The sequence below is a fragment of the Pelodiscus sinensis genome, chromosome 4 (assembly GCF_049634645.1).
Source record: "Pelodiscus sinensis isolate JC-2024 chromosome 4, ASM4963464v1, whole genome shotgun sequence".
In the NCBI taxonomy this organism is placed as follows: domain Eukaryota; kingdom Metazoa; phylum Chordata; order Testudines; family Trionychidae; genus Pelodiscus; species Pelodiscus sinensis.
Window position 1 is genome coordinate 38,986,498 of NC_134714.1, and position 23,618 is coordinate 39,010,115.

Genomic DNA, 23,618 nt, shown 5'->3' on the forward strand with positions numbered 1-23,618 from the left:
AAGAAATTCATGTTGCCTGTCTACACTGGCCTCTTGTGCAAGAACAGTTGCACAAAGGGCTTATTCCTGAGTGGGAGCGTCAGAGTTCTGGCGCAAGAAGCACTGATTTCATACATTAGAACGTCAGTTTACTTGCGCAAGAACATGCGGCCAGTGTAGACAGGCAGCAAGTTTTTGCGAAAGAGCAGCTGCTTTTGCGCAAGATCGCGCCAGTGTAGACACAGCCTTAGTTCTCCCCATACGCTATTTTATTGTCTGTTCTATATAAATGCCTCTGGGCCACAATCAACAGAGGAACTTTTTGGTGAAAGGCGTTCCATAGACACTGCATAAAATATTTTCCCCAAACAGACTGCTGAGCAAAACCCTGATCTTGAAAGGACTTAAAGCGAGTGAGATGACTAGTCTGGATGGTTCCCCTGTGTGTTAAATTACTCAAGTGCCAAAGTGCAGGTGAAAATTGTCTAGAAATTAATTACTAAAACTATAATTAATTGTAATTTAATTATTTCATACTAATTTTGCAGTTTCATAGTCCAGCCTGTATGACCGTCTGAATGACCGTCCCGATGAACTCTTGCACAGATTAATGTTCTCACGCGCCTCCTTTCAAGTGTGGCCCTTTAAGCTTGACCAGCTCTTCAAGGCTACCGCCTCAGTGGGGCTTTCGGCGCGGCCAGTGGCACCACTGGGACTCCCAGCCGAGCAACCGCAAGGCCTTTTGGGACTTGTTGTCCTTTCAAGCTTCTCCCATGATGGCGGTGACGGAGACTGAGGACTACATGTCCCAAGGTGCGATGCGTCGGGGGCCCTGGCGCCTGGGAGGCCGTTCTCTCCTCCGGTGGTAGGGCGGCTAGTTCAAGTTGCCATAGCGGCGGGCTGGAGAGGAAGCTGAGCAGAATTGGGCGGTTGGGGGCGGCGGTGCCCGGATGCTGATTGCTGTGGTCTCTCGCTCGGTGAGGAAGGGGCTCGTAACCCCTTTAGGGTGTCCTGGGCCTGCGTGGCTCCGCGGTAGGACCCGGTGGCGAGGGTCAAGTGCTCGGAGACCAGAGGGCTGCTGGGGAGCCCGGGGGGCTGGGAGGGTCTGCGTGGCAGTGAATGAGGGCGAGTGAGGGGTTCTGTGCTGCCCGTAGGGCGCTGCAGTCACTACGGGATAGACGGGAGTGAACTCCCCGGGCCGCCAAGTGTGTTTTGAAAGCTGGCGTTGAGGAAACAGGCTTCCCTGGCGTCGAACGGTGGCACAGCAGCATGTGGGTCCGAGACGGGGGGGGGGGGTAACAAAATTAAACTGGGGGAACCCAGATGTTGAGTGCTGTGCTGACAAGATGGTCAGAGCATGCTAAGTGGATAATGTCCTCCACTTGTTTGCCACCATAAAAAGTTTGCAGTCTTAGATACACAGGAACAAGGAAACTTGGGGACTCCAGAGGTGAGGATTATTTAAGTCTTAGGAGCTGAGAGTGTGGTTCAATTAACTGCTTGGCCACAGATTTCAAAGCCTGTCCTGGGCAAGTCACTTGTCCTTGCCTGGGTTTGCCATCTGTAGAAATGGGAATTATTCTTCCTAAACTGTCAGGGATGTTGTAAGAATAAGTATTTTTAAGATTTGCCAAAGCTTTGAGATCTTCTGATGAAAAGTGCTATATGAGAACGTGGTGTTTTTATTGTTGCTATTACATGTTACAGTACCAATATACTTGCTTTTAAAAATGAGGATGTCAGTTCTACAAACACTAAATCTCTTGTAAACATGAAAGTGCTTGCACTTCCTCTTAGCACTCTTATTTAAATAAAGAGGAAGCTTGAAAGCGGTATGAAAATTAATAGAAAATTGTTCTTCTGTCAGATAAAATGTCCTCATTCAGACATCTTTTGTTTATTTACTAGCTAGTCTTCTTTCAGCACTGCAGCCATTCCATTTTTCAGCAAAAAATTGAACAGCTAAAAATAACCCCCTTACTCCTTTATGTGGTAAATCTTAATGTCTTTTGTGCTGCTTTTAAGGTTATTTATTTCCCCCCCTAATTTGGTGGAGACACTTCTAAAACTTTATATTATTTTCAGCAAATTGACTTAAATGCTTTTCAGCATTTCTGTTATTTCACTGTTTAAAAATAAGAGCTATAATCAGACTCACGTTTTGGAAAAAGCTTTTGTGCCTGTCTAAATATCTGAGTCAAAGAACCCAAAGGTACCTGTCCTAGCCCACTAAAGCAAAGTGTAATTTCTGCTCCAAACTGCTATAGTCTCACCTTCCTTCCTTCCTTCAGCACTCAGAAAAGTATGTTGCAGAGGAAAGTCAGCTGCTCATGAGGACTGGCAGGGATCATGGCACTATATGTTACTTTTTGTTTAAAAAAAACATTGCTTATAGAAATTAGAGTAGAAAAGATCTTTCTTATTCCTGGGATATGGGATTTGGAATTTGGAATTGTGTGTGGGGAATACAAATTTTGTGCATAAAATTTTAATATACTGCATATTTTATGTCAAAATAACACAATATAATCATGCCAGTTTGAATTATATTGGTAATTTGTTTCAAAATACCTGTCAGCAAGTATGTCTGTAACATACAGACAACAGATTCAGGAAATGTTTTTGACAAATAGATTCCATACTAGGTATTTAAATACAGAATTTTGAGTAATCAGTATAAATTACAATACAGAAATGTATTTTCCTCATCTCTCAGAAGCAGGGCAGCGACTTGGGAGAGCAAGAGATCATGGAGGAACTGAGGGAGAGTGATGTAATTGCAGGGAATGAGCCTAGGATTGAATCTGAAGAATTGTTGGGTGTGGGTGAGAGACGTATGGGAAAAGTGGGGTTTTTTGGGGGGGTGGTGGTGGTGGTGATGAAGGGATGATTAGGCAGTTGGAGAGCCTCCCTCAAGCAGACCTTGTCTGACCCTTAACTTCTCCCATTCAGTTAGGCACATCTGCACCTATCCCCATGAGTTCCTGCACCCCTTCCCTCCCATCTCCATGTGTCCTTGCATCCCAGGTTAGCCCTCCTCTGGCTAACCTTTGCCTTGTACCATCTAAATTCCTAATTCCTTCTTTATGGTGTGTTGTTTTGTTGCTGTAATGGCAACTATGTTATAAATGGGATTATGACTTCACATTTTTAACCTGGAGCAGTGAATTTGTAAGACACACAGATCCTGGTTTTTATGTTATCCTCTATATTTAATAGAAACCAGGAATCTCCTTCCTACTACATCCGTTAGCCTCTTCCTATAAAAAGAGAAAATAGATGTAAAAACTATTTCTATATAGAATGTTTTTCCTGAGGTACCATTTGGTTCTTGAATATCCTTACATATGCCTCTCCAGCAGAGAAATGTATACTGTGCTGCACCTTGAAGAATACAGGCAGTCCCCGAGTTACGCGGATCCGACTTACGTCGGATCCGCAGTTACGAACGGGGCACTTCCTCTCCCTGGTCTCGAGCAGACCAGGGAGAGGAAGCAAAGCGGCGGCGGAACGCGCGGCCAGCTGACAGCCCAGACGCGTCTGGGCTGTCAGCTGGCCGCGCGCTCCGCTCTGCTCCCCCCCCCCCCTGCAGACCAGGGGGAGGGGGAGCAGAGCGGAGCAGAGCAGAGCGGCGGAACGCGCAGCCAGCTGACAGACCAGACGCGTCTGGGCTGTCAGCTGGCCGCGCGTTCCGCCGCTCTGCTGTGCTCCGCTCTGCTCCCCCTCCCCCTGATCTGCAGGGGGGGGGGAGCAGAGCGGAGCACGCGGCCAGCTGACAGCCCAGATGCTTCTGGGCTGTCAGCTGGCCGCGCGTTCCGCCGCTCTGCTCTACTCTGCTCCCCTTCCCCCTGGTCTGCAGACCTGGGGGACGGGGAGCAGAGCAGAACAAAGCCGCGGAGCCCGAGGGCAGCAGGATAGCCACGGCGCATCTGGGCTGTCCCGCTGCCCGCGTGTTCCGCTGCTTTGCTACCCGTCCCCCTGGTCTGCAGACCAGGGGGACGGGGAGCAAAGCAGAGCAAAGCCACGGAGCCCGAGGGCAGCAGGATAGCCACGGCGCGTCTGGGCTGTCCCGCTGCCCCCGTGCTCCACGGCTTTGCTCCGGACGCCTGTGGTACAGCAGCTGGGGCGCTGCCGGTTGGTCCCGTAGCGCCGCTCTGGATGCCACTGGACCAACCCAGCAGCACCCCAGCTGCTCTGCCCCAGGTGTCCCCTAGTCAGCAGCTGCTGAAAATGACCAGTGGCTGACTACAGGAAGCCCCTGCCCCGGGCTTCCTGGAATCAGCCGCTGATCAGTTTCAGCAGCAGCTGACTTGGGGATGCCTGGGGTTCTTAAGTTGAATCTGTATGTAAGTCAGAACTGGCGTCCAGATTCAGCCACTGTTGAAACTGATCAGTTTCAGCAGCGGCTGAATCTGGACGCCAGTTCCGACTTACATACAGATTCAACTTAAGAACAAACCTACAGTCCCTATCTTGAACGTAACCCGGGGACTGCCTGTAACTGTTTTCATGTACCTGTTTTTTTTTTTAATGGTTTCAGGTGATGTATGCTTCCACAATTATCAGCACGTGCTGTAATGGTCATCTTCCCTTCAAATTATTATTGCAATAAAAAAATCCTGATTCATTATTTCATTATAGTTTGCACACATATGTATATGTGTGTAATTTTTTTTGGGGGGGGGCGATTTTAGATGTTCAAGTTTATATATTATAAAATCCAGTTATTAAAATAAGTGTGCTGACATTCATATTTGTCCTTTTCTCCCCATTTCTCCAGATTCCAGTACATCAATGGCAGATTCATCTAGTGATTCAGATAATTTTCTTTGTGGTCGTGTACGAAGGCGGGGCCCTCTAAGAGTGACCCACAGCAGAGTCCGAAACCATGGTGCTGAAGAAGTTACAGAGAAGATCCATACCTTAGCAAGCACTTTACAGGTTGTTTGCATAGCATCTGATTGTTTTCTAATAGGATAACATATTTGTGTGAAAGAAAGTACAGGCAGTTCCCGGGTTACGTACAAGATAGGGACTGTAGGTTTGTTCTTAAGTTGAATTTGTATGTAAGTCGGAACTGATACATATTGTAGGGGAAACTCTAGCCAAACATTTCTCCAGAGCTCAGTTTTATTCTCCCACACCTCACTTCCCTCAGTCCTTTATTCTCAAGCTGAGGTGTCTGCTGAGAAAAGCTGCTCCATGTTTCCCTGGTCTGCTGGGCGGAGCTCTAGCTTTGCGTCTCCCTGGTCTGCTGGGGGGAAGCAGCTAGTGCGGGATTGCCTCACATTGGATCCCTACTTACAAACGGGGTAAGTCGGATCCATGTAACCCGGGGACTGCCTGTACCAGATTTTCTGAACGAGGTGGTTTAAAGTGCTGTGGTGATGGGAAACAAACTGAAAAAAGTATTTGGGAAAGAAAGTGTGACATGTCTGCGTTTACAGTGAAAGTTTTACTGCTGTTTCTGATAATAATTTATTATCATGCGTCCATATTGCTGTTATGCATTACTCATTTAAACCATTGAAAGATCTGGGAATGTCTCACAGAGTTGGAAAATTGTTTGAATAGGTTTTTGTTTTTGTTTTTTTTAAACTACAGAGTTCTGGCAAGATGCATTAGTTCAGGGGTTGGCAAAAGGGCTTCCGTTGGCCAGATCCAGTGTGCCAAGCGAGTTGGTCTGGCACGCGGAGGCCCTGCCTCTCTTCCCGCCCACTGGCCAAACAAAGTCAGTGGGTGGGAAATCTGGCTCCGCCCCTTCCAGGGTAGCCTGGGGCCACTTCAAAAATTTCTGAAGTGGCCCCCAGTCAAAAATTATTGCCCACTCCTGCAATAGCTCTTTGGGGGCAACAACCGTCCTTTTGTTCTGCGTTTGTACATTCCCAAGCGCAATGGGGTCCTGGGAATCCTAGGTACTATCACAATACGAGGGATGTTACATTTAGTTTAATCAACTAGTTGAATTTTCCATAAACTAGTTGATAAGTGGGGGCACTGCAGTGGGGTTAGTTCCTGATCCCGGGAGCTAACCCTGCTACTGCTCTGCTTTTTACATTTATTAAGTGCTGGCAGGTTCTTAATACATTTAAAAGGCTAGAGGGCAGCAGGGGGGCCCAGTGTGAGCTGGAAATCAGCTGGCCCAGCTTGTGCTGGGTCCCCCCGCTGCTTTCCAGTCTTTTAAATGTATTAAGAGCTAGCAGGCTCTTAATACATTTAAAAAGCAGAGGCACAACACCTGGTCCCCCTCTACTCCCCTGTACCCTGCGGAGATGGTGCTGGGGGAACTGGCTTTTAAGCCAGCTCCCTATAGCACTGGCTTCTGCTCCCCGCCCCTTACTGCCTCTAATAGCTTTTGCTTCCTGGATAGTCACTTACGTTCCTACATAATATAAGTACAAAAAAAATTACAGATGGGTGTGAGGACAAGATTCCGTTCTCACAGATCTGATAATGTTCAGATGAAGGTTCATGGGCAGGCTATAGTGCAAAATAGTGTGATTGCATCTCTCTCTTGTTTGGATGATTTTTAGTGCAATGGCTTCTCTATAGGGAAAAGTAATTCTGTGAAATTGATGTTGTGGAGGTTCCATGTTTTTATGTATCCTTGATTCCAACTCAAACTTGCTCAATTTATAAGTTAAGACTGTTTTTCTGGCTTACAGCCCTGTAGACTCACCTTGAGTTCTGAGTTAAGTTGAGTGCTTTCCTCCTTTATGCATCCATCATCTGCAGTAAAAATGAGGACATGAGTTGGCCTGCAGTATCTTTGCTAGTGGTGATGCGTGAGGAGAGAACCCATGGTGAGTCTGCTGAATTGTAACTTTAAAAAAGGAAAATTTTGACTTGAAACAGAGTATACTTGAGGTGGAATAAATGAGATGAAACCACTTATGAATAATTTTTCCAAGTCAAATTATACTTTAAAACTGCTATTTTCATTCTGGTCTGAAACAAGATTCTGTTTTAGGTGTACTGTGCTCATCATTTTGATTAATGAATTAAGACTTAATATTTCATTATGAAGTAGTGTTGTTCTCATTTTACAGATAGGGGAATAGAGGCATTGAGAATACAGTGAATTCCAGTACTGAATAGAGTCCAGTTCTCTTCAGTCTTATTCCTATAACTAGAAGTTCACACTTCCTTTTTGTTTGACAGTGTTTTATTTTACATTGCTGCTGAGACAGATAATATAACAAAAATGCCGATATTTCAGTTTCTGCAGAGTGCATGCCTATAGCTTCAAGAACAAGTAGTCCTGTGGCACCTTAGAGACTAACAAAATATATATAGTATCATGATCTTTTATGGACAAAACCCACTTCTTCAGATGAGTCAAGCTCTCTCTTATTTATATAGTGAACTTGACAGGTAACTTAACCTCTTTGACTCATTTTACCTATATATAAAATAGAGATAATGATACTTTGGGATCTCCAATGAGATTACTATGATATAAATCTAAATGATTGCTTTAAGGTTTTAGGCTGAAAGGTTTTGATGCAATAGAGTCAAAAAAAGGTTTTGATGCAATAGAGTCAAAATTTGGCTGCTTAAACTTAAGCATCTATTGAAAATGAGTTGTCTTATTGTTTTTAGAGGTGCTCAGTATCTCCAGCTCTTAGGGTATGTCTAAACAGCAAAGTTATTTTGAAATAACATTCAAAATAGTGGAGTGCTTATTTTGAATTTGGTAAATCTCATTCTGCAAGGAATAATGCCAAATTTGAAATAGCTATTTCGAAATAAGTGCTGTGTAGACACTTATTTTGAAATAGGGGGTCTCGAGCCTTTGCAGGGTGCCCTGGTAGCCACTCCAGCCTCAATCAAGAACACTCCTTTCCCTCCCCTCTCCCTGGAGCCCTTAAAGGGGTTGCCTCTAGCCACAGTGTCTGTGCCAGCTCCAAGACTGCCAGCCCAGGGCCAGCAGTCACTGTCCCACCCCAGTAGCCCCAAAACATAAGCCAACAAGCCACTGGCAGCCAGCCCTCTACTGCTCCCCAGGAGCAGTCTGCCAGCTCCCAGGAGCCTGCCAGGACCCGGAGAAGGTGGGCGTCTTTCTGGTCCAGAGAGGAGATCATGGACTTTATTCAGGTTTGGGGGGGGATGCCCCCAACGTCCATGATCTCCACAGTAGACGGAGGAATGTGGCTGTCTATGGTGGCCAGGCTGGCACCTATCCTGCCAAAGGCCACATGCGAACCCAAGAGCAGGTTTGCATGACAATCAAGTTGGACCGGCGAGGCCGCGAGGCCCTGAGCTTCCCCTCCCTCTTCTTTCCATTGCTTCCCTCTTCCAGCTCCCTCCTCCCAGGTTTCCCCCTCCCCTCTTCCACCCTCTCTTTTCCCTCTCCCACCTCCTTTCCCCAGTCTCACCAGCGTTTCATTTCTCTCCCTCCCCCCCCAGTTTTGTTAAATTAGGAAGGGGGGTTAGGGAGGGGTAAGTGGAAGGATGTGAGGGAGGAATGAGGCACAGGTCCCCAGTGGGGCAGATCAGGGAGGCTTTTGTGCGCCTCAGGGTGGAAGCTCTCCCGCAGGGCCTCCTGGATATTGACAGCCCCTCGATGGACCTCTCAGATGGCAGCCTGCAGAAAGTGCAGCCAGGCTCACAGCAGCGCATCCAAGAGATGCACCAGGGTGCCCAGGGGTGGCTCCGGCTCCATATTGCCGAGTGGTGTCGTGTCCCCAGTGAGGGCAACCAGAGCACAGAGACACAAAATTCTTTGCTGTCCCTCATAGAGGTAGGCAAGCAAGCACGGAAAGCTGAGAACCGGTTGTCCGCGGGGTCCCTTTAAGCACAGGCCTCAGAGAGCCTCAGGCAGCAGCCACACAAAGTAACTCCTGACCTGATGCCCTTCCGGACCTGGTTCCAGCCGGCCTTAAATGCGATTCAGCATTCACTCAGTGTGGATGCGCTATTTTGAAATGCATTTTGTGTCTAGACGTGTTATTTCAAAATAACTTATTTTGAATTAACTATTTTGAAATAATGCTGAAGTGTAGACATACCCTTAGACTTCTGTGGTTGCTCAGCCATATTAAAAATCAGATCATTTATGCAGATGTCTAATGTGAGGCAAATACTTTGTTAGCTTTACTATTAAAAATTAATATGCTTTTTGTTCTTTAGAGAGAAGATTTTAAATTTAATATTCTTTTCTTCTTAATTTCATTCTTAAGGATACCAACCGAAACCTGAGACATGTTGACCAGATGTTAGGACAGTACAGAGAGTACAACAATGAACAAACTGAAGCTATAGCAACTGTGAGCAACTTTCTATGTAACCTTAAGCCTCTTTCTTCTGTATTATAATATAATCAGTTGACAATTGGTGGCTGGCAGTGGGCAAGCTAGAGAGAGAGGTATAAATCAATCTTTAATAGTCTTCTGTACTACTGCCTTTTGAACATGATAGTTTCTGAATGGGATTAGAGCACATTTTTAGTTGGCCTAGTCTTCCTTGTGGTCACTTTAGTACAGGGGTGGCCAACATTGTGGCTCCTGACGCAACTGGGATGGAACCCAGAACTTCTTGGGTCAGTTGCTCTCATGGCTGGGCCGCCGTGTGCTGCATGCGTGCTGACAGCCCGCACCATTTCGCTCACGGCCCCCTGCGCACTACGTCATATCCTGCACGTGCAGGCCGGGTCGTGCACAGCCTGCACGTGCTAGCAGCCAGCTGCTGCGCACAGGCAGTGGCAGCGGCTATGGATGCAATGGCAGTGCCAGCATCGGCTCCGGGACCTGGGTATAAGATTAGTGGGCGAGGTGGTTTGGGTTAGAGCGGGGAGGAGAGGTGTCTGGCTCTGGGGAAGAGGAAGGAGATTGAGGGTGTGTGTGCACAGCATGCTGGCTGCTCAGCGCATGCATCCCATTGCCTGGAGGGATATGTGCGGCTGTGGCCCAGGACCCTAATTCTGGGACCTGAGAATTAGGTTAGAACTGGGTGGAAGCGGATTGGTATACGGGGGAGGTAATGCCTGGCTCGGGGGGAGGGGAGTATTGGGTTAGGTGTGTGTGTGTGTGTGTGTGTGTGTGTGTGTGTGTGCCTGGCTCTGGGGAAGGGGAGGGGGATTGGGTTGGGAGGAGGTAGGTGTGTGTGTGCGCGCGCGTGTGTGTGTGCGCGTGCGCGCGTGCATATGCCTGGTTCTGGGGAAGAGAGGGGGATTGGATTAGAGCAAGGGGAATGCCTAGGGGAGGGGAAGAGCAGCCAGTGTGCTTCCTGAGACCTGGGATCCCCCGGTACCAGCCCCAGTTGTCTCTGCCCTTTTTCCTGCCCAACCCCCCCCCCCCCCTCCCACGAGCACCCTGTCCCCACCAGCATACTTGGGGCCACATTAGTGAGGCTTAGGGGGTTTTGGAGTAGTGTTGTGGTATGGGTGTGGTGGGGTGTGGTTTTTTTTTTTTTTTTTTTTTTGCATCTCACTTGTGTAGCCCTGACTGACTTTTCTGTGGGTCAGTGACCCCTGACTCAAAACAAGTTCCCCACTCCTCTTGTAAATAAAGACAAGGCTGAAACATTTTGCGTTTGACATAATATTTTATTTAACAATAAAGCCTGGCCAACAAGCCCTCAATTGGGGCCAAGCCCCCATCTGGCTGCAGCATCATAACAGTCCTGTACCCCCCCCAGAACCCAAACCTAAGCCTATCATACACTTTGACCCCCTGTCCTGAGCCTCTCACATCCCCAAACTTCTGCACTCTCACGTCCCAAGTCTTCTGCCACGACAGTCCTGCACCATCCACACACTGCAGATCTGTGTCCTGAGCCCATCATACTTCCAGACTCCCTGCCCTGAGCCCCTCATGCATCCCAGCCCAAACTCTTGCACCCTCACAGACACAAGCCTGCAGCTCGCTCAGCACCCCAACCCTCCACCAGATCTCAACTCTCTCCAGGCTGGAGCCCCCTCCCTGAGCCAGCATCTTCTTTTCTGCTTCCTTCTGCACCCAAATTCCCTCCAAGACCTTGTACCTCTCGCACCTTCCCAGTATCCCTCTGATACTTCCCAGTATGTTTTTTGTGAGCCACAGTTGCAGTGGAGACAGCCTGAAGAGCCGGGGCAAAGTTGTTGACCCCCTTCTCCCCCCCCTCCCCAAAAAAAGAGGACAGGACAGCGAAGACCCTGGGAGAAGTTGTAAACAAAACAAAAAAGGTGTGCCCTGGGACAGATGTACCAGCATTTATATTCTCCCAACGCGGTGGGTTTTTTTTTTTTTCCTCAACAACTTTGCCTTGACTCTTCATGCTGTCTCCACTGCTGTTGTGGCTCTTCATCTGGATCAGGTTGGCCACTCCTACTTTAGTAAATGATTGAAGGATGAAATTCACCACAGTTCAGAGGCCCCATACAATGCCCTATATATCACTTTAGCCTCAGACCATGGAATGGTGCTTAAATATGGTACATGGGGCATTTTGGAAGCCTTTTCTGCAGAGTGAACTTAATAAAAAATGAATGAGTTGATATTTAATTGTAGAGTAAAACAAGAGATGGATAGTGTTAAGGATGAACAAATTGGTACTTTGGGAGCTATAAACGTTGAGGTGTTGAAGTCAAATTTATTTAAACTGAATTCTGTGATATGAAAAGAAATGTGGAAAATGTACTCTTTTGCTTGAAAATTGTATTAATTTGAGTATTCTGGTGTTTATTCATCAAGATCAGTAACTTAAGTTGTGTACATTCAAGCAAAGTACAGGCAGTCCCCGGGTTACGTACAAGATAGGGACTGTAGGTTTGTTCTTAAGTTGAATCTGTATGTAAGTCGGAACTGGCGTCCAGATTCAGACACTGCTGAAACTGACCGCCAGTTCTGACTTACATACAGAATCAACTTAAGAACCCCAGGCGTCCCCAAGTCAGCTGCTGCTGAAACTGATCAGCAGCTGATTCCAGGAAGCCCGGGGCAGAGCAACTCTGCCTGGGGCTTCCTGTAGTCAGTGCTGGTCAGTTTCAGCAGAAGCTGACTTGAGGACGCCTGGGGCAGAGCAGCTGGGGTGCTGCTGGGTTGCTCCAGTAGCGCCGCTCCTCAGCACTACTGGAGCAACCCAGCAGCACCCCATCTGCTCTGCCCCAGGTGTCCTGATTCAGCTGCTGCTGAAACTGACCAGCAGCGGCTGAATCGGGACCTGGGGCAGAGCAGCTGGGGTGCTGCCGGGTTGGTCCAGTAGTGCCCAGAGCTGGCGCTGCAGGACCAATCGGCAGCACCCCAGCTGCTCTGCCCCAGAGTCCAAAACAAAAGCCTGGTCTGCTGGGGGGGGGGGGGGGGGGAGCACACTAGCTGCGCTCCCCCCTCCCCCAGCAGACCAGGGACACGGGGAGCAGAGCCGCAGCGGCAGCGGGGTGCCGCGCCTCTGAAGCTTTGCTCTGGCAAAGCCTCAGAGGCGAGGGACCCCGCCGCGGCTGCGGCTTCAGTCCGGGAGCCTGTGGTCTGCTGGGGACGGTCCCCAGCAGACCACAGGCTCCCGGACTGAAGCCGCAGCCGCGGGGGGGTCCCGCGCCTCTGAGGCTTTGCCAGAGCAAAGCCTCAGAGGCGCGGGGAATGGCCGCTGCTGCCGCTTCAATCTGGGTGCCTGTGGTCTGCTGGGGACCGTCCCCAGCAGACCACAGGCTCCCGGACTGAAGCGGCAGCAGCGGCGGTTCCCCGCGCCTCTGAGGCTTTGCTCTGGCAAAGCCTCAGAAGCGCGGGAACCCGCCCGGTGCCCCTGGTCTGCTGGAGACGGTCTCCAGCAGACCAGGGGCACCGGAGCAGCTTACGAACGGGGCTTTCTTGCCCCGACTTCTGGGGTGAGAGAGCCCCGTTCGTAAGTGCGGATCCGACATAAGTTGGATCCGCGTAAGTCGGGGACTGCCTGTATGCCCTTCAGTGCTCAGTTGTGCTATATCAAATATAACTGCACTTTACAAATAATTAAAATATTTGAAGAAATTCAACTTAAATCTTTAAATTATGTAGAATTTCCATGCTTCTCCATTGTAATGTAGAACTAAGCACAGTTGTTTTTTTCTGAAAAGGAAACAGTAAAATATTTTTTATCTTAGTTATTGGAATATAACTGTATCTCACTTGGGAAGTGTAGATGTCTTCAATTCTAATACTCTGCTTTAGAAGATAAACAAGTACTTGTGCCTTTGTAGATGTATAATATTTTAATTGCTGATTTTTACTTTTAGCATTTCTCATGGACACAGGAGACCTAAGCATAAGGTCACAATTGGGTTTTATTAGTTTTTACTGTTTTACGAATGGAATTTTCAGGTTTTTTAAAGGCATACAAACTTTTCCAGAGTACAGAAAACATGACTGGCATATTTGCTCTCAGTATACTTCGTAGGGCTCTTTTAAGGGAAACAGAAATTGAACTGGGTTTTGGCAGAGCATAGCAGTGTCAGAATTTCTTTTTGATCTAGGACCTTCTTTTTTTAGCATTTTGATGACTCGTATATCTTTCTGACTTCATTTCTTTCCATGTTGAGCAATAAAGTTTTGTGACACCTTCTGTTAGAGACTCAGAATATTAAAGTATAGTTTTTACCCTCTATAAATAAAAACTTCATCTTCCAAACAGCTCCTGTTCAATTCCGTAAACATGAAGTCATCTTCTATCATCTTCATCTCATACTTTGTGTACCAATGGTCTCACTTGCTTATTTTACATGCTCCTGACTTAATATTAATATTTTTCATTCCTGGTTGCCTGAACTCTTGATACAATCTGCCCTTCTTCTCCTGGTTCCAGGACTGCTAGAACAGTGAAGAAACCAAGGGTAGAACTGGAATCTGTAGTCAGAGTCAACAGTCAAAATTAGAAATCAGGAGCTGGATACAAGACATGGGGGAAGAAAGAGAAGGAGGTGTTGATACAGAGGCCATAGTCAGGAGCCAGAGTGAAGGGTTAAACTGAAGGTCAGGAACTGGAACAAGCAGGGTAGCCAGCAATGAAGGTTCAAGGTAAGGGGCAGGACAAAAACAAGGCATGGTGGAAGCAGGAGTAGTATAAGCTAGGTAATTCAGGAGCAGGCCATAGTAAAAGGGATGAGTGTTGAGAAACCAGTGAGCTGCAGTTGCCTGCTTTTTAAGCTAGCTTGCAGGCCTCTGCAGCCAGTCAGGTTGGATGGCTAATCAAGCAGTCTGCTACAGGCCATGTGTACTGATGAGGTAACCAGGAAACTAGTTCTGCTTCAGGCCCCGATTCTTGACAGGAAGAAGATTACAGTATCCTGCTTTGCATAAAAATACTGTACTGGCATCCTATTTTGCCTGTCTTCTGTTGCTTAGGGAAAGTTTGTTGATCAACAAAATTAGCTCTGCTATAATACAGGTATGTCTTGATTGTGAGGGTCTCTTGCAATGAATTAATTTTAATCCTGATTTACATTTTACTTCAAAAGCAGTGTTTGTTCCTCTCCTTCATTCCTATCCTTATGTATAAAATGTTTGGGTGGATGAATAAAGGGGGATATTGTTTTTCTTCCCTATGCAGTATTCAGATTTTGGCTACTCTTAAATATAAGGTAGTATGCGTGATAACACAATGATTCAGTGTGGCACATGCTATTTTTATAATTTGTTTTTGAAGTGTTCTGCAATATCCACCAAATGTAATTTCATTATGTTAACCTATGTACAGCTTACTGGATTTGTTTTGTCTTTTATAAGCTCAGTCCATAGTGCTTCCTGCACACATGACTGTATTTCCATGCCCAGGAACTATTGAAACAGGACTATTTGCAGTGTATTTGGAAAGAACTTTACATGCTTGTTAGTGACTGAGGAGTTGTGGCAAAAGGAAGCCACAGTGCACTACCTAGATGATTGTCCACTATATATTTTAGAGAATTTATCTGTCTGTCTGTTCAAAATCTCCTCCTAAACAGTAAGAGCTAGGGCCACTAAATATGGTATACAGCCTCCTCTTTTCATAACTTAAAGCAAGGTAAAGGTTTGGTTGTCATGAAAATGGCATTGCTTCTCCTAAAACCATACAGAAAAGTAATAGAATCACCAAGCAGGAGAAGGGGGCTGGCTGGGTGCCCCCATCCTTGACTGCCCCAGCCTTGAGCCTCCCACTCCCCAGGCGCCCTTTAGGAAGGGTGCGGAGGATGGAGCTCTCCCCCAATACTCCCAGTTCATATAGGAACATTGCTGGCCTTGCTCATCACAGAGCGAGGGAAAAGTGCACAGTTTGCTGCATTTCTCACTTTAGCTCGGGATTGCAGGGGGCAGACAAACCTGGACATGCCCCATGTGGGGGACATGCACCCCTCCCCCGGATGTGCCCACTGCATTTGTGGCAGCCATGTAGGCACTTTTCACCAGGCCCAAGCTGCTCTGGTGAGGGAAGATTGGGATACTCCTCTCTTCCTTGGGATGAGGGATGTTAAATTTAGATTAATTAAATAATTGAATAGTCGATGGGATTTCCATTGGCTATTTGATTAGTGTATAAGGGTGCCTCCGCCTTTGAACTGTTAGTCAAGATGTTAGTCTTGCCGGGCTGTTAGTCAAGATGTTCAAGGATGCAGTCCTATGCTGTAGTTAACCCTTTGACCACCAGAAGCTGGGACTGGATGGGGTGATCATCAACCAACATATTTCAATATGAATAGAGTTGCATACCATACAAGAAGTAATTCAGCAAACTGAATTTATCCAGAAAACTGGCACATACAGAAAAACAATGCCAATGGGATTAAATACAGATTGGGCCTCCCCTGGACTGGCACTTTTGTGAATTCAGGGGATTTGCTGGACCAGGGGAGGTCCCTCCCCACCTGGCCCATTCTAAAATGCTGTTCCCCCGCCCCTGCAGTAAGGCTCCAGCTTGCTCCTCTGTTGCCTGGCCAGCTGTGGCTTCCTGGGCCAGAGCTCACTAGCTCCCACTGGCCCTGCTGTTGCTGCCAGGGCCAGAGCTCCCTGGCTGCCACCTGGGTGGGGCTGCGCAGCTGGGGCTGGAGTTCCACTGCCAGGGCTGTGCTAGCTGCTGGGGCCAGATCTCCCTGGTGCAGCACCGCCCCCAGGGCTCCTGGCTGAGTTGCCAGGGCCCCTCTGCCATGCTTCTGCCCGTGGCCAGACCTCCCTATACCTGGAGTCTGTGGTCTAGGTTGATCTGTGGACCAGAGATTCTTGGTTAAGGGGAGGTACAATCTGTAGTGTGATACACCCAGGTTCCGTGCTCCGGCTCTGGTTCCACAGTCAAAGATCTCAAGTCAAAGTAAGACATGAAGCTGTATACCAAATTTGGTACTAGTTCATACCATTTAGGAGTACAGTAGACTTCCGATAATCCGGCACCTTTGGGACCTAGGTGGTGCCAGATTATCGGATATGCCAGAGTATCGGTAGGTATTCCGGCAGGAGACTGACTGGTCTGCTGGGACCTGCACTGCGTCCAGGAGGTGGGAGAACGGTGCGGCGAGGCGCGAACCCTCTGCCATTTTGCAGGAAGGCGGGGGAAGCCCCGTGCCGCTGCTGAGAGTTTCCGGGAGGGGAGCAGGCTCCCCACCCCCCAGACTGCAGTAGTTATTGCCGAGCAGAGGGGTGAGGGGCGGCGCTGCGGGACCAACCCGGCAGCACCCCAGCTGCTCTGCTCTGCCACTTGTCCGCGACTCGTCAGTTTTAGCAGCGGCAGACTTGGGGAAGCGGCAGAGTAGAGCAGTTGGGGTGCTGCCGGGTTGGTCCCACAGCACCGCCCCTCACCCCCCTGCTCAACGCCCGGCACCACCCTAGCTGCTTTGCTCCGCCCCAAGCTGCTTCCTCACTGCTGAAACTGACGAGCGGCGGACAAGTGGCAGAGCAGCTGGGGTGCTGCTAGGTTGGTCCCGCAGCGCCGCCCCTCATCCCCCTGCTCGGCGATAACTATTGCAGCCTGGGGGGGTGGGGAGCCCGCTCCCTCCTGGAAACTCTTGGCAGTGGCCTGGGGCTTCCCCCGCCTTACTGCAAAATGGTGGAGGGTTTGCCCCTCCCTGCGCCGTTCCCCACCAGCAGCTCCAATCGTCCGGCTGGCCAGAGCACTTCCAGGTTCCATTTGGTGCCAGACTATCAGGAGTGCCAGACCACTGGACGCCAGACAATTGGAGTTTTACTGTAGTTTGTTTATGAATCCCTGTACAAATCTGAGCGGGGGAGCTTCAGACCTTTTGCTTCCCCTCCCCCCCCAAAAAACCCCTAAACCCTTATCTTGGTTTAAGTCAGGGGTGGGCAAAAGGGACTCTGTGGGTCGAATCCGACCCGCCAAGTGAGTTGATTCAGCCCATGGAGGCCCTGCTGCTCTCCTCGCCCCGAGGCCAATCAGAGCTTAGAGGCAGGGGGAGCACATGAAGTCACCTCCTGCCCTGTAAAGGGTTCAGCACTAGGTCACCTGCCAGCTGCTGCTCAGTTGGCAGTTAACTCTAAGTGCGGTACTCCCTTGCAGGGAGCAAGAGACTTTAATTGCTCCCCCTCCCCAGGCCCTGATTGACCTGTAGTCAGCAGTGGGAGCACGTGAAGTCTCCCACCGCCAGGGGCACAGGTACCTAGAGGGAATAGCCAGCTGTTCAGAAAAGCTGGCAGTTCTCTCAGGGGGAGGAACAAAGACTTTGCCTGCTCCCCCATCCCCAGGCCAATCAGGGTCTGTGGGTGGGGAAGCATGGAAGTGTCCTGGCCCTGCCCCTTCTGCTTGAGGCCTTGCACCTTCCAGGGTGGCCCAGGGATACTTTAACAATTTCTGAAGTGGCCCCTGGTCAAAAATTATTTCCCACCCTGGTGTAAGTTGTGATAAAAGGAAGCTGCATACCAAATTTGGTGGTTCTAGTCCCTACCATTTAGGAGGAGTTCTTGAACAAACAGTTGGACAGACAGGCTCACTTGCTCACGTACCAATTATCAAATATATAGTAAATTTTTTTTTTTAATCCAGTTACTTTTGCCTGTCATAGTATCCCATGGCAATAGGTTCCATAGGTTTACTGTGGGTTGTTTAAGTACTTCCTTGTGTTTGCTGCCTATTAATTTCATTTGGTGACCTCTGGTTCTTGTGATTAAAGGGCATTTTGCAATGGGGTGACCAGAATTGCATGCAGTATTCAAGGTGTGGGAGTACTTTTGGATTTATATAGTAGTAATATGATATTTTCTGTCTTATTAGTTATCCATTTTTTAATGTTCTGTTAGTTTTTGACTGCTGCTGCATATTGAGCAGATGTTTTCAGACAACTTTTCATAATGACTCCAAGATCTGTCATGCATAGTAACAGCTAACTTAGACCGCATTGTTTTGTATGTGTAGTTGAGATTCATGTTTTCCATGGAGCTTTACTTTGATCTTATAACATCATATTCTATCTGCCGTTTTTGTTGCCTAGTCAGTCAGTTTTATGAGATGCCTTTGTAACTCTTCACAGTTTACTTTGGATTTAACTGTCTTGAGCCACTGTCATTTGATCAGTGTCTAAAAATACCTACTATGTTACAAGAGAATTTTAACAGAAATCTCTTTAATCTAGCATAACAGGATCCAATGGCTGGAAAGTGAAGCTAGATAAATTCACCTTAAGTTAAGGTGAACATTTTTAATAGTGAGAATAATAAACCACTAGAACAGCTTACTTATTGGATAGTTGACTATTTGCTTACATCCCTAGTAGATATGTGTGTGTACACACACACACACACACACTCTCTCTCTCTCTCTCTCTCTCTCTCTCTCTCTCTCTCTCACATTGGTGTTTTCTTGCATGTCTGTATATACGCCTTTTAATGGTTTGTAATTTTACTGCAGTTAAAGGAGACCCTGGAACAATCCATAGGCCAATTAAGGAGTCAACGATTGTCCAGAAATTCTGGGATGAGGAGTGCCTCTCTTTCAAGTTTGTACACAAGTGACTTGGATGTTGAAGCAGCCACAGGTACATGTTAAGAAGTTCTAGTATGTCTCTGCATTGTAACCTTGCTTTAAGGCTAGAGAGTGAATTTACATTAGAGTAGACCTATGTTTGTTTTTATTTAAACCATGACTTCAGAGAAAAGTTTGGGCCTATGCAGGGCTAGTAGTAAGTGCTATGTGTCTCATTGGGAATTTGGGAGTCTTCCTTTAATATTAATCTCTTTTTTCCCCTGAGAGTGTTCTGAAATATTGGGCTTCAATATTGTGATATTTTTATGTATAGGAAAAGATGATATTGGCCCATTATTAAATTTTTATTTTCCTAGGCCTGGGCAGGTATAATTTTGGGCCAAATCTACATTTTTTGGAAGACAAATATTTCTTTAGGAGGCTGATTTTTAAAGAAACAAAACTGATTGAAATGTTGGACTAAATCCCATCTGAGCAGATATGTTGATGAGCAGATAGATGTTTGGAGGGGACAGTCGAGTGATGAAATGCAAAGCATGCAAGAAATGTATTGGTTGTAAAATTTATCACATTGTTTCTTTGACTGGTCATATTCCTATATGTATGCCTGAGAGTATATTTAAAATTTTTCCTTTTCTGCAGTTTTGTTTTTCTATGTATTTTTTTTTTTTTTACCTTATCTCATAAAGGGAGTCGCCATTTTCAGCCTACATCTCCTCTCAGGGATTATGGAAACTCACAGAACACTAGACGTCGCAGATCTAGATCTGCTAATGTCCGGTTTGTCAATGGGGCCGATGAGGTGATGCTCACATTTTAACTTTCCACACCTTAAATTCTGATATTCTCTGCCATGTTCACATTGTCAGCATTCACGTTCCCTATGTGTACCTTGCCATATCTTTCCATATTTCTTAGGATGTGACTGAAATGTAGTGATAATTCTACAGTCTTTTAAATTCATATACATCCAAACTTGTTTATAAATAGTGTTTTTTTCAGTAGATTTACTTCCTCTCCCCCAGAGCTTAGCTGTTTCCTACTCCACTATGCTGCTCTCCACTGTAACTGTGGAGAGTAGAGAATTAAAGTAAAATTTACCTTTTTAAAACTTGTAATACAAGTGACTCAGATTTTAATTTCTCCACTTGCCCAGAAATGCTGATTGAGTTGGAGCAAGGAAACCTGGAGTGGATTGTGAAAGTAACAGACAGTTGAAATCAACATCCTCTAAAGCACTATTGCATCCTTGTTACCTCATTTTTACTTGCACAGCTGAGAGGTGTCATGTTATTTTAAATACATGTTGTGATATGGTTGCTAGGAGAGAAGCTTTAGTGTTAACTAGCTCTCCTGCCTAATCTAGCTATGCACTATGAGTAAATTTTAAATTACATATGAAATTATATTGTTGTAGTATTTAGAACCAGAAGCAGACCATAGGATCCCCAAGTCTGCAATTGTTTGTCAGCTTTAACTTATTTAAACTGTTTCATTTAAATCTCTTTCTGTCTCTATTTTCCTATGGGACAACAGAGTGACATCCATATGTCACTCACGTCGCCCCGTCCCCAGCTCCAAGCCATGATCTCCACCCCCCCCGCTCCTGGGGCAATTAGATGCCCCAGACCCTGCTGGCCCAATGTAGACATCAGCCTTAGCCATGGCCGGGCTTCCCTCCCCAGTAGCAGGCCTGGGGCTGTCTGCTGGCCAATAAATCAAGCCCAGGACTCAGCCTTCTCTGGCCACTGGGGGGCAGGGAGGGTTAGGGTTAGGCCTCGGGGGTAGGAGAACCAGGGCTGGTGCAGCCTGGATCAGGGTGGGCATGGCCAGGGGAGGAGGGGGAAGAGCCAGGGCTGGTGCGGCCTTAGCCCAGCCTACCCTGGTGGCCAGGGGGAGAGATGGGGTTGCCTACTGGGGGCAGGAAGTGTTGGCGAGCATAGTGAGCAGGGGACCCAGCCCGCTAGTGTTTGTTTAAAAAGTTATGAAATGTTTTTCCTTTAGAAATAACTCTGAAGAAGGATATTTGATATTTTCAGCTTAATTTGTGTGCTTTCATTTGCAGTTGCATTCTGTACACCAGTCCCTTCGAGACCTTAGTAGTGAACAGGTTCGTCTAGGAGATGATATCAGCAGGGAGCTTTCAAGAAGAAACCGGTATAAGTAGTGTCTATTTCCATATGGGGCAGAAAAGATGAGCTGTTGAAGAATAAATTAGCAACTGTAGTTTTTATGAGATTTTTATAAATATAGAAATTAACTTTTAGTTCAATCATGTTTAATAATAAAATAAAATATAAAAAACAATCACAGAAGTAGAAAATGAACAATATGTAAGCATCCCAGGATAATTTTAAAAGGAAGAGTATTTTACAACTTCCTTACAAAATGTAGAGGAAGGAAAACCTGCATGATAAATTATGTAAATCACATGATCTTCATATTCAGTTCTATAATAAATATGATCCTTGTCAAAGGTAGTGTCTTCCATTGTCTACTGAAATGGGCTAGGAGTTAGGAATTATTTGTTCTATTCACAACTCTTTCACCTGTAAATTGTAATTAGGATCTGATCGGTAGCTCCCTGAAGTCAATGGAAAGATGACCATTGACTTCCACGAGCTTTGACTGAAGCAATTAAGGTTTTTTGTAGCATCAAAAATGTAGGTGGACCTTACATTTTCTGTGCTTCAGCTTATTGTTCTGCAAAATGGGCATAATCTGCAAAAGGGATAGCAAGGATTAATTTAATATTTGCAAAGTTCTGTCCAATCTGCAAATGAATGACAAAGCAAATATTTTCACTATCTTATTGCAAATACATGGGCAGCTAAAACTCTGGAATATGACTTTCTCACTACATAGAATAACTACTATGTAATGGCTGTATCCTCATTAAACTCTGAATACTAAAGCAAAATTATGACTGAAAATAAATAACTTGAAATGATTTACATTCAGGATTCTGCTGTTTATTTTTACATGTATAAATATAAAATGTATGACTGAGAGGGGTGGCATTTTTTTCAAATTAGTTCCCCATTATCTGCTCCCAGTGTGTGGATACATTTTAGTATAAGGTTTTGCCATTTGAGTATAACCTCTGCTTCATCTGGAAGTTTTCAGACAGAAAAGATCTGTTTTTAAAACTGCCCTAACATTCAGTCATGGCTTAAAATCTAAAATAAATAATTGCTTCTGAAAGTGCATATAGTTGCTGCTCAGTTTGTTAACCAAGACTAATAAAATTTAAAATTAATCTATATCTCTCTTTCTTCTAAGGACTGATGCAGAAACCAAAAAGATCTTGGCAGACTTGTCTGCAAAGCTCACGGAACCCCAAAGACAGGAAACTGTGAGTGTTTTGAACTATCTTTTCAGGATAGCTAACTGGGTTGGGAAGGAAGGAGAACTAGTGTATTATGTAGATACAAAACTGGAACTCTTTGGTCCAGCAACATCCGTGGTCCAGCAGGTAGGGTGGTCTGATAGCAAGGCCGGGTGCATGGCAGGGGGGGTCTCGCAGTGCAGTGGGGAGCTCTGGCCCCGGCCCCAGCAGCAGTTGTGGTTCTTCGAGAGATGTCCTTGGGGGTACTCTAAAGCAGATGTAGGTGTGTCCCAGTGCCACAGAGCGGATTCTTCATAGCAGTGCATTGGGGTTGTGCATGCGCGGCGCACAGCTGTTTCTGACACCATCATGCACGCGTGTGCGGCCATCTTCCCTTCAGTTCCTTCATATCGTCTCCGGCTCAAGACAGACCTCTGCAGTGCTCTTCAGTTCTCATTAGTTCTTGCACATAGATAGATTAGTTAACTCCAACTTCTTCTCCCTAGTTGTTTGTCAGGTTCTTGGAGGGCGAGGGGGAAGGGAAATAAAAAAGCCATTTGCCTCAGTTGACTTCTCCTGCTGCTTTAAGATCACCCGGAGTGATGGGCTCACTGGGGATTAAACACTGGACAAACTTTAGGCACTTTGCGCCGGTCCTCTTCACTCTAAGGATATGTCTACACAGCAAAGTTATTTCGAAGTAACAACCCTTATTTCTAAATGCATTTTGTGTGTAGATGTGTTATTTTGAATTAACTATTTCGAAATAATACTGTAGTACAGACATACCGTAGGCGAATAGCAAAGGCTGTACTACAGACAGCTTACTTGCCTGATCTGAAGTCCCTACCTCCATAGCACAAAATGCTTTGTTGTCACCTGCTGTGGAGTATCCCCAGGGGCGTGTCTCTCTCTCTCTTTCTCGAAGAGGAGGTTATTCACCTTGGCTGTAACTGACATTCTTCGAGATGAGCATCCCTGAGGCTGCTCCATTACCCTCCCTTACTCCCCTCTACTTTGGACCCAAAAAACCCACGAGGTTTTTCACCAGGCTGGGTTCCAGATAGAGAGGGAACTGAAGGGAGGGTGGCCATGCATGTGCAATGGTGCTGGGGGGAGCCATGAGCTTTACATGTTGCGCATGCGTGGCCCCCATGCACTGCTATGAAGAATCCGCTCTGCAGTTCTGGAACGCACCTACTGTGGAGCACCCTCAGAGACGCTCATCTCGAAGAATGTCCGTTACAGCGAAGGTGAGTAACCTCCTTGTCTGGGGGCACAGTAGAGAGCTCCAGCTCTGGTAATAGGGAGTTGACCCAGTAATAGAGGAGCTGGTGCTAGAGTCCAGCGGTAGTGTGTCCAGAGCCCAAGCCTGGGGGCAGCAGGGACGGGGCAGGCTAGAAGCAGCGGGCAGTACGGAGGGGATGGGGGCTGGAAGGCCAATGACAGGAGACCTCCGCTGGTC

General features: G+C 46.8%; 1 protein-coding gene across 14 annotated transcripts in view; it reads left to right on the forward strand.

Annotated features, from left to right (window-relative positions):
• The first annotated feature begins 543 nt into the window (after positions 1-543).
• Positions 544-23,618, forward strand: part of CEP128 (centrosomal protein 128) — a 404,033-nt gene continuing 380,958 nt past the window's right edge. For 3 of the 14 annotated variants that reach the window (XM_014569969.3, XM_025181170.2, XM_025181176.2), the window contains exons 1-7: positions 546-792; positions 4,760-4,920; positions 9,162-9,248; positions 18,751-18,877; positions 19,515-19,627; positions 20,891-20,982; positions 22,108-22,180. In XM_014569969.3, coding sequence (XP_014425455.3) covers positions 753-792; positions 4,760-4,920; positions 9,162-9,248; positions 18,751-18,877; positions 19,515-19,627; positions 20,891-20,982; positions 22,108-22,180 — 693 coding nt within the window. In that variant the 5' untranslated portion in view covers positions 546-752. The other 11 variants (XM_075926768.1, XM_025181175.2, XM_075926769.1 and 8 more) reach the window with 8 other exon arrangements.